The sequence below is a fragment of the Rhinolophus hipposideros genome (genome assembly GCF_964194185.1).
Source record: "Rhinolophus hipposideros genome assembly, chromosome: 1".
NCBI classification, from domain to species: domain Eukaryota; kingdom Metazoa; phylum Chordata; class Mammalia; order Chiroptera; family Rhinolophidae; genus Rhinolophus; species Rhinolophus hipposideros.
This window is the reverse complement of record NC_138047.1, coordinates 10,088,404-10,108,227: the sequence shown is the minus strand read 5'-3', so window position 1 is coordinate 10,108,227 and position 19,824 is coordinate 10,088,404. Positions and strand designations below refer to the sequence as shown.

At 40.6% G+C, this 19,824-nt stretch overlaps 1 protein-coding gene across 6 annotated transcripts in view; it reads left to right on the top strand.

The window, feature by feature from the left end:
- Positions 1–18,961, top strand: part of TASOR2 (transcription activation suppressor family member 2) — an 81,540-nt gene extending 62,579 nt beyond the window's left edge. For all 6 annotated transcript variants that reach the window (XM_081044642.1, XM_081044638.1, XM_081044641.1 and 3 more), the window contains 7 exons: positions 1,388–1,817; positions 4,647–8,516; positions 12,479–12,604; positions 13,404–13,557; positions 14,801–14,906; positions 16,917–17,098; positions 17,645–18,961. In XM_081044642.1, the coding sequence (XP_080900768.1) occupies positions 1,388–1,817; positions 4,647–8,516; positions 12,479–12,604; positions 13,404–13,557; positions 14,801–14,906; positions 16,917–17,098; positions 17,645–17,763 (4,987 nt within the window). In that variant the 3' untranslated portion in view covers positions 17,764–18,961. The remainder of the gene's footprint in view (positions 1–1,387; positions 1,818–4,646; positions 8,517–12,478; positions 12,605–13,403; positions 13,558–14,800; positions 14,907–16,916; positions 17,099–17,644) is intronic.
- Positions 18,962–19,824: the final 863 nt, after the last annotated feature.

The window sequence follows — 19,824 nt, the reverse complement described above, 5'->3', positions numbered from 1 at the left end:
TTCAATTGTGTTTACTGACAGTGAAAACTGAGGCTGGTTTTCCCACTGTCTAGCAGTGATCACAGGGAGAACTTTTGCAAGACAATTTTAGCCTCCTGAATGGCTTTCCATTTTGAGATGTTCCTCTCTAATAAGCCTTTGCAGCCTCTGAATTATAATATTTAAATGGGATCATTATTTAAAATAGTGAGATATAGAAATAATGCTTTCCAGACTGAATTCCAGAAGAAACATCTAAAGAATTACTTCTAGCTTGTGGAAGTCCTCCTTACCCAGCAGAGTGGCAGAAAGCGCGGGTTTTGGAGTGTGCTTTTGATCTGGGTTCTCCCACTTAACTGGCTTCTGTGATCCCATTCCCTGTGCTTCAGGACAGTGCTCCTCCATCTTTATTGTGTACACTACTCATCCAGAGACCTCACTGACTGCAGATTCTGACTCAGTCTGTTTGGGATTGGGCCTGAGAGTCTACATTTCCAGGTGATGCCAGTGGAGCACTGCACACTTTAAAATGTGGGTTTAGTACTAGCTATATGTTAAGGTTGTTACGTACATAAGGGTTTTGCACAGGGGTGCATACCAATAAATGGTAACCATTACTATTAGCCGGAAGTATTAGGTATATGAAATGACACTGAGCTACCTGTTAGTGGAATGTTTCACATGTGAGGGACTGAATTGTGTCAGGCTTCTTTCCCTGATCCAGTTATGAGCTCACACTCGTAAGAGCATATACTTGCGTTCCCATCTATCTACTCGTGAGGGTCATTTCCTTAGTCTTAATCCTGTTTAACTGAAGGGTAACTCTGTAACCCCTCTAACTCATCCCACTCCAGCTCTGCTATCCTTTTGCTTGGTAGATGGCCAGAAATGTTTTGTACCTCCCCTTTTGGTTTCAGGAGATTTTCAAGAACTGTAATCTGAAAATAATATAGTTCTACTGAATTGCCCACAGAGATATGTTAACCTTCAGACTTTTCCACCTATTAGAAGAGAGACACAAAAATAGAAATGAGTCAGCCAGACTTAGCAGAAACAAAGAGATGAAGATTTGTGCAGTTGGCTGAAGATTTGTACTAGGTATATTGTTTCCAGGAGAGTTTGCACGTTACCAAAGAAAAATCCCAGACTAGGAGTTAGGAGACCTACATTCCAATCATGGTTCTACCAGTTTCCGTTTCTTTCTCTGTCTCTGTAAAATGCGTAGATTAGATTCAGTGTAATTATTTGTTAAATCAACTTCATTTTTATCTTATTGTTTCATGCTTGTGTGATTTTTTTAAAATAAAAATGAACACAAAAACTAAGTTTAATAATGAAGGCACTTGCTTATGGATAATTAACTAAAATAACCGTTTTCATTGATTTTGTGTGTTCTTTAAAACCTCAGGCCCTGGAACACTGATTTACCTGATAACTTGGAAGAAGTGAAGCTTTTACTTCATATGTGGGTGGCCCTGTTTTACAGTAATCAAAGCAAAGTCATCCGATCATCCCGGAAAGTAGTAGAACACAGCAACCCTGCCAAATACGTGTCTATAAATAGCAGGATAGGATCTTTTGAAGTCAGTGAAATTGAGGAGTCTCCCAGCGTGGAAAGGTGTACTGTAGGCCCTTTGCTGGAGACAAAGGAAGCTCCCAGACGTCCTAGTGCTGAAGTGTCCTTCCCTGACACTCACTCCTTGATTCCTTTCATTAAACCACAACCTGCAAGAGGCTTGGAACTCTGGGTACAGAATGAGCAGAAAGAAATGTTTGCAAGAGAGGGTCATCCAGCTACCCCAGAAAGCCAGAATTTCATCTACTCTTATAATAATGAGGTAAGTAAAGCTGAATGGATACTGTAAATTGTGACAATATTTTTGCAGACATTGTCTTTTTTTTCTTTGTATGTAAAATCACATTCAAAACAAGGCATTGATTTCTTTTAGGAAAGTGGATTATCTAGCTTTGCAAAGGATTACATATGCCAAAAACTTTGTCTTCACAAGTGTTGCTCTAGCACAAGTGTTGCTCTAGATTGTGTGATTGAAGAAACTAGAAAAAAATCGTAGAGGTCATGGGAGCAAACCATGATTGTGTCGTTTATTTGTTGTATAATGTCTGTACTCTCTGAGCTTATTTTTCTTTTCAAAGAAGCGAATAATACCTATCATGCCTTACGTAGAATGCAGGATCCAATAAGGATCAGATGAGGTAATAAATATTAGAAATCTTTGATAAACCTCAAAGTAAATTAAAACTGAATATATTAAAATTATTTTTGAAAACATACTGGAACAGTAAATGAAACGGCAGACCGGTTACAGGTCTGTAGATAATTATTTGTAAATACTGAAAATACATTTTGTTTCATTTCATTGTTCTCAAATAATGTTCAGGCAGGCCCGATAATCAGATATTAAGTGGAACAAGTAAAAAAGTTGTAGCAAGATTCTAAGTAAATGGAGTGATTTATTACAGATTTATTACAGAATAATTTTGCATGGGTTTGGGTACTTACAGTGCCTGTCTTCACATTGAATAGACACTGTTTCTAAACCTGGGGTTACTTGGGGATTTGCGGTCCAGGGGTGAACCGCAGGGGGGTCTTTAAATGTCTCCAGATGCTCTGCTTCATCATCATAATGGAGACTGACGGAAGTACTGGGCCAGGTAGTGGTCTGAGCCTTCCCTCACATCAACTCAGTTAATTCTGTCTCCACCCGATGCGGTGAAGACCATTCCTCCTCATTTTATAGAGGGGAAAGCTAAGGAATAGAGAAGTACGAAAATTGCCTGGGGTCACATAGTGACTTGTCAAGCCAGGATTCAAATCTATCTAGATGCTTCTCAGTGCCATATTCTGTGTGCATGTATGTGTGTATGTGTACACATACATACACACACATACATACAGTTATACATATGTAATACTGTATGTATGTATGTGGTTTTTCTCCCATTGGGGTTCATAAATTTCATTTGATTCTCAGAGATACATGAAATCTGGTTAAGAATTACTACTACCTTAGAATAAAAAAATATTTATAATTTAGTCAGGCCACTGTTGATTACTACTTACATATGTACTGGTTTCTTATAAAGTATTTTTTGTTGTGGTAATATATAATTACCATCAGTACTAATTTTAGGAATGATCTTTTGCAAATACGAAATAGAGTAGTTAAGAAGTAGAAGGTAGAGTATTAAAATGAATGGTTCCTAAAAATTTCTATAGCACATATTTTAAAATTTTTCCATCTTCTTGGATACTGTGCCTATACCTTACAGCACACACTCACATGCCAAACCACTCCCTTATTCTACAAGTGGGAAGACTAGGATGTGAAGAGAATGCACAGTGGGCATTAGAAGTCAATAGCATGTTCTTTTAGTCGTGTGTTTAATTTAGCATTCTTTTAAAAACATTATACTTCACCTGTAGGAAAACAGAAAACATTCCAAGATAACCACAATTTGCATTTCACTAAGACCACAGGCCTGGTGAGATTCGGGACTGTGGTCAAACATTCACAGCCACGATGTGCTGGGAGGGTCATGGGAATGTTCTCAGAAGACTCTGAGCATCAAGACTTTTCTGTGCTTTGTGCCTAGCCAGTCATGTCCTCTTAAAATTCTGGGTCTCAGGTCCACTCTGCCAATTACTTGACTCCCTGTCTTTCTTTGGTTAAGACAGAAATGTTTTTAACAAGAAATTTGATACACAGGTCCTGACTTCCCACATGATTGTCTCAAGACATGGCAGGAAATCTGTGATCGCAGTGTTCCAAAAATTACAGGTGTATAGTCAATTGTATGATCAGTCCATTTTAATATATTCCAAACAAGACCATGCTTCAGCCTTTTAAAAAATACCAAAATAACCTGTTTATATGAGGATATCAAAATTATCAGAGGTATTTCTGCTAATGTTTGACCTAAATCCATTCACCGTCATTTCTTTTGGTTTAATTTATTCATGCAAACTGCACTATGTTTTCTTGTGCTCCGTTGACTAGGAGGCATTACAATGAGAGAGAAATTATCTCCAGTTATAAGCAAAGACGATAGCTAAGGCATATGGGATGTTCATTTATCAGAATGGAAATTGTTACTGTGGAAAAACTGCTAATCATTGTAGTCTGAGTACAAGAGAGTAATTAATCTTTTTCCTTATAGGAAAGTTACAGATGACAATGTATTTACAGTCTAATTGAAAGCTGGTGTTTAAAATAAGTTGTTCTTTGCTTTAAAAATCATCTTTCAGTCTTACTAAAAACAAAATTAATTGAGTACTTTTCTCTAGAGCTGCATTTCTGAATTAAGTGATACTACTTAGCAAACAGGCTGCATTTTCAAGTCTTTAAGTTGTCAGTGGTCTAGCCACTTTTCTTCCCAAAAGTCCATTCAAAAAATAGGCTGTGCAATTAGAAAGTTTGGGAGCGCTCATCTGTGTGTTGTATGTTTAAAGAAAACACTCTCCTATTGGGTATTTTAAGCCTAATGAGAGAGAGATTTACTTTATCTCTACCCTATTATAGTCTTATGGATCAGAAGATTCAAAAGAAGAGACAAACTAAAATTAATCCTTGGCTAGTTTGTTCTTTACATACATAAATGTTTAAAAAAAAATAATCTCCTTTATTTTTTAACTTTTGTCATTTCAGATAATGGAGGAAAAAGAACAACAATCATCAGATAAACTAGAGACTTCTAATCTTGTGCTTTCTAGCATTGAAAGTACCCAAACTAATGGACCTTCTATTCCTGGTGAAGGGAAAACCTTTGAGCCACTTGATAGCACAAGAGTGACTTCTTATGATGATACTGTCACACAAACCACATTCACCACAACCTGTGATGGGGTCAGCAATCAGTCGGGGATTTGTCAGAAGTCTGTGTATAGCACCCTTGAAAGCAAAGTTGATATTTTTCATGCAACAATGCAAGCAAAAACAAGTGGTTTACAGAGCCTTAGCCAGCATAACAGCCCCATAAACAAAGGATGTCAGCCTTCATTGGAAAGGAAGGATGATATGGGGTATGTAATGATTAATCTGGAACCAGTTACTCTCACTTTTGAAAAAAATGCCTGTGTACCAATACAGACAGAAGTCGTAAACAGAGCTGATAAACCTACAGCCCTTAATGTGGAGTTCGTTAAACAAGTATCAGCTGGTACAAGTCTTAGACATCCTGTATCCACATTTGAAAAGGCACAAACACAAAGTCTTAAGGACATTTCATCTCTAGCAATGTCAGGACAAAAAGGCACTAAGTACCTCAGTGCCTCCTCAGTAAGTGGGGAGACACTTGCTAAAGAAATGTGTTCGTTACAGAAAGAGATTCCTAATCCAGGCTTGTCGTCACCATCTGAGAATTCAGTGGCAGAGGAGGCATTACCATTAGTTAGAAGTTCTAATTATTCATTACCCAGAGAAGAACTGAAACTCCCTCAAGAATTTTTTCTGCAGCCTAAGAGTCTCTTTAGCACTCCTTCGGAAGAGATTATGGAGCCATCGCAGGCTGAAGAAGTGCCATCATCAGCCTCTGCCACCTTGGAACAAAGTGACTCACTTAACTGTATTCCATCAAGAAGTAATACATCAGATCTCTCTTTAGAATTAAAGAGTGACAAGAGCAGTCTAAAGAGCATCAGTAGGAATTTTGAATCATTTAATTCAGCATTTACCAAACCAACCAGACGATCTATAAATGGAGAGGAGATCAGCCTCGAGTTAGAGGACGATTCTGACATTGACCTAACTCTCACAATATCACCACCTACAAGTCCCAGAGAAGAAATGCCCGCTGGTGAAATAGGGCAACATCAGGAGGACCCATTACCAAATTTGGCACTCCAGGATATGGATGAAAACATAATTGAGCCAGAAGAGGTGACTTTGATAGAAAACAGAGAAGTGAATTCTGCTAAATATACATCAGTGCTTCCCATGGTGTCCAAAAAACCATTAGATAATAAGGAGAGACAAGGTGATAACTTACAAATGGTTACTTTAATACTTCCTAAAGAAACTTGTGCCCTTGAGATTGCAGAAGTTAATGTTACCTCAGACTTTCCCTTTGGTTCTTTAATTGAAGAAGTGTCACCAGCTTCTAGTCCTGACCCTCAAGTACCAGTTGAAGAAACACAATCGTGTCAATCTGTATATCCTTGTAGTTTAAAACTTCCTGATTCACAAGGTGAGGAAAATAAGAAATTCTCCCAGATTGAGTCAGTAGGTTTGGCTATAACAGAAAAAGAAAATCCTTTTGTTGGCCCTACCCACCCAGTGGGACACGATACCTTAACTCAGGTTCAGCAAATGCAGCTTTCTGCTGAAATGCCTCTAGTATTAATTAATGATCCAGGAAGAAAAGATAGACATTTAACCCTTCCAGGTAAAGTAAGTGAGGAAACTGTCCCAAGTGAGGATGAGGAGAGTGTATCTTCCTCAGAAAAGGTGCCATGCTGTGATACAGAGTTAAACCATCCTGTAACTGCCAGTTATGGAGCTGACTTCAAGACTTCTTTAGAAAAACTGATAATATCAGAAAATCCGTTGCAGCCCATTAGTATAGAGAACAGAAATTTGGACTTAAAACATCTTGCCTTGGAGACCAGTGAGCCTCCATTTAGTCCTAGAAAGATTATGGAAAATAAGTCTTTGGCTGACCCGTTGGTTTCCACAACTGCTCCAAGTGGTATAGTGAACATGCCATTAAAGCAGACTAGCCCTAAAAGCATTAAGAAAAGTCTCTCTAGCAGTGAGTTGAAAATAAATGAAGGCAGTTACCTGCAAGCTCGGCCCTTGAGGTCTGACTGGGTTGATGGAGCTGGTGTTACAGAGGCGCACACGTCCTCAGAGGTCCCCAAACTTGTGTTTTCCTCGGGTAATGGTACTGTGACCCATTGTACAAGACCCGTAAACACAGAGAGACAGTTTCAAACACAGGAAATATCAGTAGTCAGAATGGCCGGTTTGCTTAATAGTGAAACTGAAGCTGGATTACATGAAAAAACCATAGATCTAGGAGGTTTCGGCTCTCAGTCAAACAATACATCTTCTTCACAAGGCAAACAAAAATCCATCCACAAGCTGCAAGATATGTTGGCATGTGACACAAAAGATCTGTTGAACGGTGGGCTTTCCCCCATGTATTTCCATGCTGATTCTTACCAGAACACCGAAATCACTAACGAAAATACCAATAAAGACCCTTCTGCTTTTTTTGTTGCAAAATCTTGCACCCCTCTTGTGTATGGAGTCTCTGAAGAGCAGATGGGAAAGAAGAGCACAGGCCAGGGGCTCAGGGCCGAGAAGGACTCTGAACCCCTGGGTGGGGACATGGCTATCAGTGTGAATTCTGACATCCGGTACGAACCACTTTCCGGAGACTCCGATCAAGACTATCTTGGTGATTGTAGAAATCTCAAATTAGACATGGAGGGTTCCTGCACTTTGCAATGTAGTCACACCAAGAAAAAGGAAGGTGCTACACAAGATGATTATGACTCTTTCTTGAGGCTAAACAATAGTGATGATGAAGATTGGAGCTACTCTAACCGAGTTACAGGGTTGGAGACCAACACACCTCCCAGAAACCGATCTGGCGGGTTAAAGAAAGAAGGTAAGTGTTTGCCACGTTACATCCAGATCAGAGACTACCACGGTCTCCCCTGGACTTACGCTAACTTTACTGTAACTAAAGAGCTCAAACAGACCAATCAAGCTTCGCACAGCCTCAGGAAGCACCCCGGTTTCACTGCAAAATGTGGGTTGGTCAGCTTCTGGGCAGACACTTGGCAGGTGGCAGACAACCTTACCCAGAACACTTTAGATCTGGAATATCTGCGTTTTGATCATAAACTGAAACAAATCATAAAGAAGGGGGCTTCTCAGCATTCTGCCTCTTCCACCAACGTCTTTCTGAAGGAGTCGCCTCTCTCTTTGACAAAAGCAGCCGAGTCCCTGGTTCTACACCCTGCATCCCGGAGCAGAAGTCCCCTTGTGGTCACAGTCATGTTCTCCGACGCCAGACAGCAGAGTCATCATCTGACAAGCCACACACCCAGCAATCTGGACAGCTCTTCCTTTTGGAAGGAAAGATGTGATCACAGTAGAAATCATCTTACAAATCCTGAAAGAAATCAGACTGCAAATCATCTTACGAATCCTGAAAGAAATCAGACTGCATTCCATCTCAACAAACTGAAATATAATAGCACTTTGAAAGAATCCCGGAGTGATATTTCACTTATTCTCAGTGAATATGCCGAATTCAACAAGGTGGTGATGAATAGCAACCAAATCCTTTTCCAAGATAAGGGGTCAGATGTTGCTCCTGGAGAAGCTGCATCTCAAGAAATGTATTCATCTTCCCCAAGAAGGTCAGCCTCCTATGAAGATGTGATTACAGACTTGTGCGCCAGCTTGCACGTCAAACTGGAAAGGGTTGTGAAAGAGGCTTGCAAAAGTACCTTCCTGTTCTACCTCGTTGAGACAGAAGACAAGTCTTTCTTTGTGAGAACAAAGGTGAGCTGCCAGGTCTTACAGTTTATATTATTTTGATTGCCATCTAATGTTAAGCTTATTTTAAAAGTAATTTAGCATTCTTGGCTTCAGAAAGAAATGTATGAAGCAGTATTTGGGTTGCACAGCTCAGTCTTTGTCTGCATACTAAATGTTACACTACAAGGATCTGTCATTTGGCTCTATATTTGTATGATGGTCCAGAGTTAATGCAGTGACTAATTTTCAAAAAAAGTTACCAGTATAGAGATATTCAAATGTAAATACAGACATGCTCCAAAAGTAAAATTCAGATTTTTAAAATTACCTATGTTCCTTCATTAGTGTGGATAGATGATAGGGACCTAATTTTAAATGTGTGATCACGGTTAACATTCTAAGTGGGTCTTGATTCACCATTAGTTTCGTTTTATCCTCTCAGGATTTCTCTTCTGTTTTTGGAAATGGTGGCAATTCTCTCCTTTAATTCTTAAAATATAATTTCAAATTCACATAAATGTTACAGAAATGGAACCCTTCACCCAGATACTTTTCTGAACCATTTGAAAATATGTTGCAGACAAGGTGTGCCATCATCCCGTAATGCATACGTGCATACCATGTTTCCCTGAAAATAAGACCTAGCCAGACCATCAGCTCTGAGGCGTCTTTTGGAGCAAAAATTAATATAAGATCAAATCTTGTATTATATAAGACCGGGTCTTATTTATATTAATTTTTTTAGAGCTTCCATTTGTTCATTTATTTGCTTATTTATATCAGTGTGGACCCGTGTTATATATTGTTTTACTCAGTTACTATCTGTTCCTTCGTCATTTATGTTAATGCTCAAATTGTCTCAAGACGCAGCTACTGCAGCGACAGTCCCTTCAAGCTGTCTTCTGTGTCCTTTTGACAAGTCCCTATAATTCTTTAAACACTTTCTTCCTTTGTGGTACGATGTGACATCACAAGCTTACTTGTATATTTCCTGCTGCAGCGCTGACGTCAGCCATTCCTCCAAGGAGCTGTGATTCTTTTTAGTAAAGAATAGCATTTGGGATCAAGATTGGGCAGTGAGTGAACTCATTGCCACTGGGGGTCATTGCATCTATGTCTTGCTAGCAAACAGAGCCAGGAAATATATATGTGTTAAATGTACAAACATCTGTATCTGTATTTACATTTAAAAAGCAGAGTAGGTCCATGTTACTCCCCAATTCCAATTCTGGTCCAGCCCTGCCAGGTTTGTCCTGGCCTTTGCCAGGATTGCAGTTTCCTTCTCCAGCCGTCACGGCCAGCTCACCCCTACCTCTGTGTGGTTGCATTCCTGGCCTGCAGCCCCCTCCCTTTCACCTGCTCCGATCACCGGCCCAAAGTAGGACCCTCCAGCCTCACCGTAGGAGCAACATAGGGGCCAATGACGGCAGTCCTTCTGTCTGCTTTAGAGCCCCGTGTGCAGGGGAGGGGAAATGAAGCCCACTGATAACTTTACAAGAGAATGTAAAGTTAAACGATGGTGAGTGTGATGATGCAGGGCTTGTACCGCGTTTGGAGGGCAGCAGGTGTCAGTGTCAGCGATGTGTTCCGTGAGTGGTGAGGCTGACCTCGCGCGGGTATGGACAGCCGTACTGCTAGTGTCCTGGTTCTAAACACTCGACTGGATTTGTTTCCGAGTTCGCTTGTCAGCACTTCGGGTATGTCCGTGTGAAAGCCCGGTAGGTCACGTGGTAAATGCGTCACATGATAAATCTGTAAATGTTGAATTACTAAGCAACAGAATCCGAAGATGTTGGTGAAGTGAGTGTCTCGGTGGGGGGTGCAGTAGATGCAGCAGACGCTGCCCGCACGGGCCAGTTCCAGTCAGTGGCTGTGCTGTAGCCAGAAAAGCGGAAAGGGGGCCCGAGCGGGTTTCCGAAAGGCCAGGTGGGTGCACGGGCCCAGTGAGGAGCGCTGGGCAGTATGCCCACAGTACCGTGCACAGTCCACATGCAGGTCAGGAGATGCAAGAAAGGGCTGTGTTAGGGGGGAAGGGTCATGCTGTGGCACTTAGACTCTCCTGAGTCACCGAAGAGGTGCTGAAAAGTAATTCCTCACAGATGAATAGCATCACATTTGCATTTTAGGGATCTCTTCAGATAGTGTGGAGAATGATCGGGACAATGACAGCTAACAGGCTTCAACTTGAAGCTATCCATTGTTGCTCCTCACGCATTCTTCTCTAAGACGGCTGGGAGCTCCTATGTTGAATCACTGAAAGATGATTTTAAAATATTTAAAGCTTTTCCCAAATTTATGGAGTGTGGTTTTTAAGATTTTTTTTTCCTATCAGGATCATCTTGTTCTCCAAGGTTCTTCATAAATGGTTGCTATGTCAGTGTCCCCATACCCCTCCCCCCATTGTTTTTGTTCCAGTTTCAATGCCATTTTGGTAAGCAGTGTAGTTGAAAAAGCATTAAATGGCCTTCCGTTTTGAAGGTGCTTGGCCTCCAAAAGTAACCTGGAAATTAATTTCCTTTTTACCTTGGTTAATTTTGTTTGGCTAATTATATATACTATACCCTGATGTGTGCCAGAATAGTCAGGGATCGGCTGAGTCAGCATCGTGGCCGTGTCCGTTTTGCCATTGAGCAGCATCCTGGGTTTCTTTTTGCTTCCATCTTCTCAAAAGCCACAGTAAGCACAGATGATACTGGTTTTCACATAGAAGAGAGCTCATAGCTGTGTTACATTCATTTACAGCAGGAGTACTTCTACGATACCCGGCTTGTTCCAGTAGTGGGTGGACTGTTTCACGATAATATCACACGGCCACTATTTACAACAGAAAATAACCAATTTTATGCAAAGGTGAAACTAATCTTCAAGTGAGAAAGTGGACACAAAAATATAAATGGGAATAAAGTACTGTCAAGGCAAAATGTTTTTAAAAGCTCCAAAACTATCCCTGTAATTCTTCAGTCTCTTACTCTTATGGAGTCCTGAAGCATTTGTTAGTGGGATGGCAGCCCCCCATTTGTAAGATGAGGATCTGCAAGCGCCTTTATTGTCAGAATTCAGAGTGCATGACGAAAAGCCCGGAACACCACAGGATTTGATGAAAATATTGCACGTAACAAAATGTATTCATTCAAATAGCTTATTAGTAAAGTAGTGAAGCCTAAAGATTTACATTTTAGATATTTCAGTGGGCTCTGTTAAAAGTAATCTTGCATGTAAGAATATTTCTGAAAATACATTGCCGTACATTTTGAGTGAATGGAAATAATCAAACTTTGAGTTATTTTTAGATTCAGGGGAGACTGACCTAAGTTATGTAACACTTATTTTCATAACGGAAATAAGTGATGATAACAGTGTTTTTGGTGTAACTATCAAAGTGTGCAACGGAAACCTCCAGAACCCTTCAGACAGAAACAATGTCAACATCAGAGGAGGACAGGGCTGGAGAATGTCTGATTACATGAACTTAACCTCCCTCTCAGGCTGCCTAGTAAACATACAGTTAATAGACATCTCCCGTCGTGTTCAAACCCCCATGTCCAATGGACTGTTGGCTCTCCCCAAAACCCGGCCCCATTACTGATACAGTAATGCACAGCTATTATGGGGAGAGTTCTAGAAACATCGTGACTGGAGGTGTCATTTTTAAGAGTTTATCTCTGCATCCCCAGGGTAATTCCCTTGAGAGGGTGGGACCTATGTATTAGTCTGATGTTTAAATAGAATCAGCCTTTGATACTTTGTGGACATGAAACATTTATTATAAATTGCTTTTTTGCCTTTAAAATACACTTCTAAACCAATTGGTAATGATACGGAGGAGTCACTTGTTTACAGGAGAAAGCTCACTTAGTGTAAGATCAACAGCCTTTTGTGTTGTCTTATTAGGATATAATTTAGTACACCGGATGTGCTTTTTGATGCTTAGTAAACTGGTCTGTGCAAGCATCTGTTTTGGTAATGGCTATTTGCAAATCTTTCAGACTCTTCTGAGGAAAGGTGGCCATACAGAAATCGAGCCTCAGCATTTCTGCCAGGCTTATCACAGAGAGAACGACACGTTAATGGTCATCATCAAAAATGAAGATATCTCCTCATATTTACATCAAGTAGGTTTGGAAAACCTTTCTTACAAAGAAATGTATTCCAGGCATTTTGTTACTCTGATTATCAGCCTCATCACTGCCGTTTTTATTTATGGAAGAAATGAAAACACGTTACCATTGAATCTAACTGGAAAGATACTGGGGTTGAGATGATATGCAATAGGAATACTGTAATAATTACCAAGGTATTTATAGGACAAAACGTTTCAGAAGAGTTTAATCTTACTTTAGAAGACTTGTGAATATTTACTTACTAGTTGAAGTACCGTGTTTCCCCGAAAATAAGACCTAACCGGAAAAGAAGCCCTAGCATGATTTTTCAGGATGACGTCCCCTGAACATAAGCCCTAATGCGCCTTTTGGAGCAAAAATTAATAGTAAGACCCGGTCTTATTTTCGGGGAAACACGGTAATTGTTTCTGCCAAGAGATGTAACTTAGGGGCATAGACTGGGTGTCCAGTCCTGTTGGCAGGAGGTAGTAACCGATCCCTACTTACAGTGCCCGCATGGGATGATGGTGTGAGCTTGTTACCTGCCTGACAACAGGTGGGTACCCCCAACCTCAGGGACATTGTTCCCTCACTCATCTCCAACCTTTGGAAGTGTAGAGACCTTTGTAATTAATAGTTTTAGTGAATTAGTAGCATTGGTGATGAAATAGTATTTCTCAAGTGTGGCAGAACCACCCAGTCATCAGGTTAAACGGATTTTCAGCTGTTCCTGAATCTTTAAACTCCCAGATAAAAATGACAAAAGCGACCCAGTGAACCTTTCTTCATTGGGGATCCTATTATGTTTCAGATTCCTTCTTTGCTGAAGCTGAAGCATTTTCCCAGTGTCCTCTTCGCCGGAGTGGACAGCCCTGAGGATGTCCTCAATTACACCTACCAAGAGCTCTTTCAGACCGGAGGCTTTGTGGTGTCAGATGACAGAATATTAGAAACGCTGACGTTAGGTTGGTCATTTAATTTCCCTTCTTTGAAATCTAGTCCAATCATTTTCTCCTCACCCCAGACACGTCCTTTGCTACCTCTTGAGGGCTTATATTTCGCCCCGCGCGCCCTCTTTGTACAGTTTTCATTCCCGGTGCGCTTATAACCTCTCATTCTGTCTTCACCACCAACCCTGCTCCCAAGTCCCTTCTCAGGTGTGGCTACACACTCACACAAATTTGAGATTTTTGTCAGATTTGACCCTATTACTTGCCAAATTGAAGTCAGCCACGTTAATTTTTTTGTTTAGAATCAGCCCTCTCTGCTCCATGTCTGTTGCCACCACCTCTGCCATCTTGTTGATGCCATGGAAATCTACAATGGCTGCTAAATGTCTTTAGTTACCTACTTGAACCCTTGTATACAGTTGACCCCTGAAGAACACAGGTCTGAACTCTGTATCCACTTCTGCTTGATCTGAGCAGTTCAAACCCGTGCTGTTCAAGGGTCAACTACAGGTAGGACATCCGTGTATGCGGGGCCCTACTTAAGTCACATGATGTCTGGCTGACGGGCAGTCGGTGCCCCTAACCCCAGGTTGTTCAAAAGTTAACTGTACTTCACTCCTCTCCGAAAATCAGCACAGGGCAGACACTGTATGGATGATCGAAACCTGCCTTAGCTCAGGTACCACTTCTGGGTCGGGAGGAGGAGGATATACTTTAACAAGCACAATTCTTGGAAGTTGGAGTTGAAAAATATTTGCAGATTCTGGGTATACTGTGTTTCCCCGAAAATGAGACCTAGCTGGACAATCAGCTCTAATGAGTCTTTTGGAGCAAAAATTAAGAGCGGGTCTTTGATGTGACATAATAAATATAATATAGGGTCTTATATTAATTTTTGCTCCAAAAGACTCATTAGAGCTGACTGTCCGGCTGCGTCTTATTTCGGGGAAACAGGGTGGATAGAAACCTAGAGTACAGTTACCACGGCACTTCCTGTGTGATTTCTGTGCTACGTTCACAGGTCTAATTGCTAGGAGGCGCAGGGCCGTCCTCTACAGCTCTCTGCTGCTGCCATGTCACTGGCAGCCCTGAGTAGGGGTCACACGTTTGGAGTGCAGTGTTGTGATCCTGCCCAGTCACGCATGTGGCAATGATGGTACACACTCAAACACGGGGTCTTAGTTTTTATAAGTAGTAATTTCTGGGCTTTGAGTAGAGAAGCAAAAAGTCTTAAAACAGATCGTATTCTATTCTGCAGTTCAACTGAAGGAAATTGTCAAAATTCTGGAGAAACTAAATGGAAATGGACGGTGGAAGTGGTTGCTTCACTATAAGGAGAATAAAAAGCTAAAAGAAGATGTAAGGTAAGCCTTTTGTGTGGGGGTTCTTCCCTTCTCCTTCGATGGGCTGGGGGCATCTTGTGATGCACCCTGAAGCCATGTGTGCTCTGCACGGTCCTCCAGCCTGTGCTGCAGTGGGAGCTCCCTATGTCACTGAACACGGCTCTTACTGAGGCCTGCTGACTGCTGTTTGCATTGTTTCTATAGCAGGGCTTTTCGTGGAGCAAACGGTGTGCTGTAATCATAATCAAGAGTGTGAGGCACATACTTGTAGCTAGACCAACAGAAGTAAAGAAATCAGATGTAGGGTGTTTGATTCCTTGGCTAAAGGGCCTGGGGTGGCTCTTCCATATTAAAGATGTGCCTCCAGGTTCTGGGAAGAGTGGAAACAGTGTGGAGCTGAGACGGACTCAGAAAGGATAGCTTTGACCAGCCATTTGTTAAATGACTGTTTCAGGCACTGGTGGGTGCTTTACACCACTCGTGGCATTCTAACTGCACATGGGGGAGAGAAGGGAAACAGCCTCTAATAATGTGGAAACGGAAGCACAAGAGGACCACGGGCCTGACCCAGGGCACACACAGTCAGTGAGCCATGATGCGAGCCTTCCACCCCACAATGTTCATCTCTAAAATGACAGCTATTGTGATTCACCATACTGCTTTCTCCAGAGGAAATAAACCTAGTTGTAAAAACAGGAAGTATGTGAGCTCCTGAAAGGAAAGATGGCTTAGAAGTTCAGGAATATCTTGTACTCAGGAGAGGCAGGAGGCCAGGATGACAGCCAGCAGCTGACAGGGTCCAACGCTGTGAGCATGAGTTCACAAGTAGTAGTTAGCCAGCACTTGAGAGGAAGGTTCCACTTCAGGAATGAGGAGAGAAGCAAATGAAATCCCCGAGATGCCTCAGCACACCCATGAAATTAGTGAGGATGAATTAGTTCAGCACTCAAAGGACTGTGGGTAGACAAATACATCACTGTCACACTGTAATATGCTCTTCAAGTTACACCAGTCTGGCATAATGACAGTCCATGAGGAAACTCATACCCTTTGACTTTTCTGATAAATTCCAAAAAAACCCTAGCTTTTAAAAATCACGATTTCTACAAATTTGTGCATGGGTGTTTTTCAGTAACTCCAAAACCAGCCTCAACTCCATCTCTAGGTAAATATAAGAAATAGACATAAGGACTAAGTAGATGCATAGTTTTTTTAACATATGCAAATAACGTGACACAGAAAGTAGAAGCACACAAGAGTGTCTATAGTAATAAGGAACATAGGAAAGTTGGTATCCTAAAACAAAAAGCTGTGTGTGGTGTGACGCCAGCCATAAACTGGTGTGATACGAAAGATAAAGCCTGGAAGGAGACTCACATCGTGGTGTGTGGGTCGTGCCTGTCTAGTGATGGCTGTGGCGGATTGGAGTTTTCTCCAGCAAGCAGGCAGAGGCCTGTGAGTGACGGACAGGACTGGAGGGCTGGAATCAAGAGCAAAGGTAGAGAGGGTTACAAGTTAAGTATTTTCCTCTAACACAGGATGAAAAACAGGTAGTAACAAGATTTGAAGGTGAGCAGTTAAGGAAAAGCTAGCTGCTCTATAATTTTAGCAAGAAGTACAGAAAAGAGGGTTTTGCAGAGACTTGAAAGATTTGGAACCATTGCTGTGTAATAAAGAATGCAGCAAAGGGGTCACTGGAAATTCATGAAGGGCTTGCCCAGTGACATTGTTGGATGTGGTAGTAGATGAATGTCCCGGACCGTATTTTTTTTTTAATCCTATTTTTATAATGTACACCTGTGATGTTTTGAGGGATGTGACAGAACAGTGGCGTCTAGGAAGACAAGTGTGTTGTGAAAAAGAGCAAAGGGAACAAGGATCTCAGTTTAACAGAAGTGGTTAAAATAGGAGTGTAAGTATAGTGAAGGGAAGAAAAGACCTAGGAATAAAACTGAAAATTAAGATACAGTAAAAAACTAAACTTACAAACTTTCACTGAATCTAAATTTAACGTTTCTACATGTTTTCCAGAGTTGATTCAATTGCACATAAGAAGAACTTAATATTGAAGTCATATCAGAGTGCAAATATCATTGAATTGCTTTATTATCACCAATGTGACTCTCGCTCATCAACAAAAGCAGAACATTTCAAATGTCTGCTAAACCTGCAAATTCAGCATATCCACGCCAGGTTTGCTGTCTTCCTAACAGGTAGGTCACAGCCTTGGTTTTGCCTCATTTTCATCAGTTAACGCCAAATACAGGTCAGCTCTAGAAATGTCCTTGCGATGGGGTCACTGGTACCTGAGATGTGTGTGGCAGTAGGCACACTAGCCATTAGCCTGGTATTTCCTAAGTGCACATAAGGCCAGCTGAGGGGGACATGGGTTTTGTCCAGTTAACAGCCCTTCATCGTTGCCTACAAATACTTAATTTTATATTTACCTCTAACGTTTAATGTCTTATGTAAATCTTAACCAAACATTTAAAATTATTATGACTATAGTTGTCATACCTCAGTGGTTTTCAGCATCCTTCCCACTCCCCAGAGAGGGTGCTGCTCCCAAAGCTTCAAACCTTTTTCTGCCCACATGTATTAGGGAGTTTCAGAGGTTCTGCTACTTTAAAAAAACGTACATTAATATGCTGAATTAACTACGCTGTACACCTGAAGCTAATATAATATTGTATGTCAACTGTATACTTTTAAATGACGTTAATGAATTTTTCACCAAAAAGTTATTTTTCTTTTCACAGAAAAGTCTCCTCTCTCCAGAGAACTCCTTGAAAATAGTGGCATCCTTGTTACAGATGTAAACAACTTTATTGGAAATATTCAAAAAGTAGCAGCTCCATTTAGGAGTAGCTATTGGTAAGAACACTTTCTGTACCTCACGTCAGCTGGAATTAAAGAAGATATTAACATTCTTGTGTATGAGGGACCCAGTTCAAAAACTGTTCTTTACCTTCTATATCACGCTGTAAGTTGAAGATAATCTATTTAGGGGTGGATGTTTTGAAATTTCACTAGTGAAACAGCCAGCCTACTTTGTTACCCATTTTATCTAAATATGTGCATTTTCACCTGCATTTCATTCTGCTCTCCGAGACAGAATGTAACCTTACCATGCATACAAGTTTTCCCCGTTCACCCTATTTATAAAATAGTTCTTGGTTATTTTGTTTTAAAAATGGAATTACCAATTTTGTGTTTGACGTGACTCAACTGCAACTTGCTTAGACATTGATGATACCAACAAACTAGTATTTTCCCTTTTCTTTGAAAAACTTTGATACACATACAAGTCTTCTCATTTGAAAAATCAGTGTTGTACAACTTGGGGAAAAGTGTTCCTTCTTTCATTTTTTTTATATTTTGCTATGAAATGCCTGACTTCGTTCAGTGACATTAGTTGTCCAGTAGCTTTGGGTTGCAGTGTTAAATATTACTTTGTTTTAAATTATTTTCATTTTAAACAGAATACTTTCAAAGCTATTAATTGAACTTAAGGCATAGGAGACGTGTTAAGAGTGTTTCTAAAGGTTTTACCACCTTTATAAAAAATGTAATCTTACTTGCTGTTTATTCATGCAACACTAAAGTGCAACTTTTTCCCTAAATGGTACAAATTGATAAACTGTAAGTAGTGCACTACAAAGTCAACTGAGGCAGAAATGCTTATTTATGAAATTGTATTAGAAACAATTTCTATAGTAATCTTTAAAACGCAAAGACATTTGTAAGTTTTAAGATACATAGTATCTATTTGGAACAAATGTTTTTATAATGTTTCGTTTTTAAATAAAAACTAAAAATCAACTGTTTCTGAAATGACTTTATAGCAGAAATTAGGAGATGTCCACAGTCTTTAGCAGTTTTTAGGCCACTTAGCAGGAACACCCAGGTTCCAGAGGAATCCTGCTGCTTATATCGCTTTGGCCTTGACCTATCAGTCTAGTCCCCACAGATTGTCCAGTTTTTCCCTTCCAAAGTTGTACACGAAGCAGCAAGCTACAGAACGAGGACATCACACTACTTTTTACCTGGCCGTCTATAAACTTCATTTGAAAGCCATTCATTTACTTTGTATGTTATTTTCTCAGGAGGAGGACCAATAGAGTGTTAATGTGACACTAGCCTTTGCTCAGAAACCCATTTTATATTTACCCCAGAAACAAGAATCTGATAAGAGGACCATAACCATATTTGATACTGAATTGATCTGAAATTACTAAGGAGAAGCAAAGTGACATTCATCGAGCCCCTACTGCCACCTGCCAGGCGCTGTGCCCAACATACTCTTCTTTCAGTTGTTCATCTCCGCTCCACCTTCCAACACCAACCCACAAGGCAATCTTTGTTTCCGTACCACCTTTTCTACCGTGTTTCCCCGAAAATAAGACCTAGCCTGACAGTCAGCTCTAGTGCGTCTTTCGGAGCAAAAATTAACATAAGACCTGGTCTTATTTTACTATACAACCGGGTATAAATATTAATATATAAGACCGGGTCTTACTAATTTTTGCTCCAAAAGACGCATTAGAGCTGATTGTCCAGCTAGGTCTTATTTTTGAGGAAACGGTATTAACTATTTTAATACTTAAGCCACGGAATAATGGGTCTAATCTAGACTGAGCTCTTCCACAAATTGTGGCCTGGCATGTAAGTAGTTCAATGAGGACTATACAAAAAAGGCCTTGTATTTTTTGTACTAGTATTAATTAGCTTATGCATCTGCCTGCATTAATAGTTCACAATTTATACTATAGTGAAGGCAAGGCTTGCTGGAATTGGAGATAACCTTATCATGTGGATAAAGCAGTGCTTCTCACCTGGGGTGATTTTGTGCTCTGCGAGATGATATCTGGAGATGTTTTCAATTCTCGGGCTAGGAAAGAGTGCTACTGGCATCTAATGGCTAGAGGCCTGAGATGCT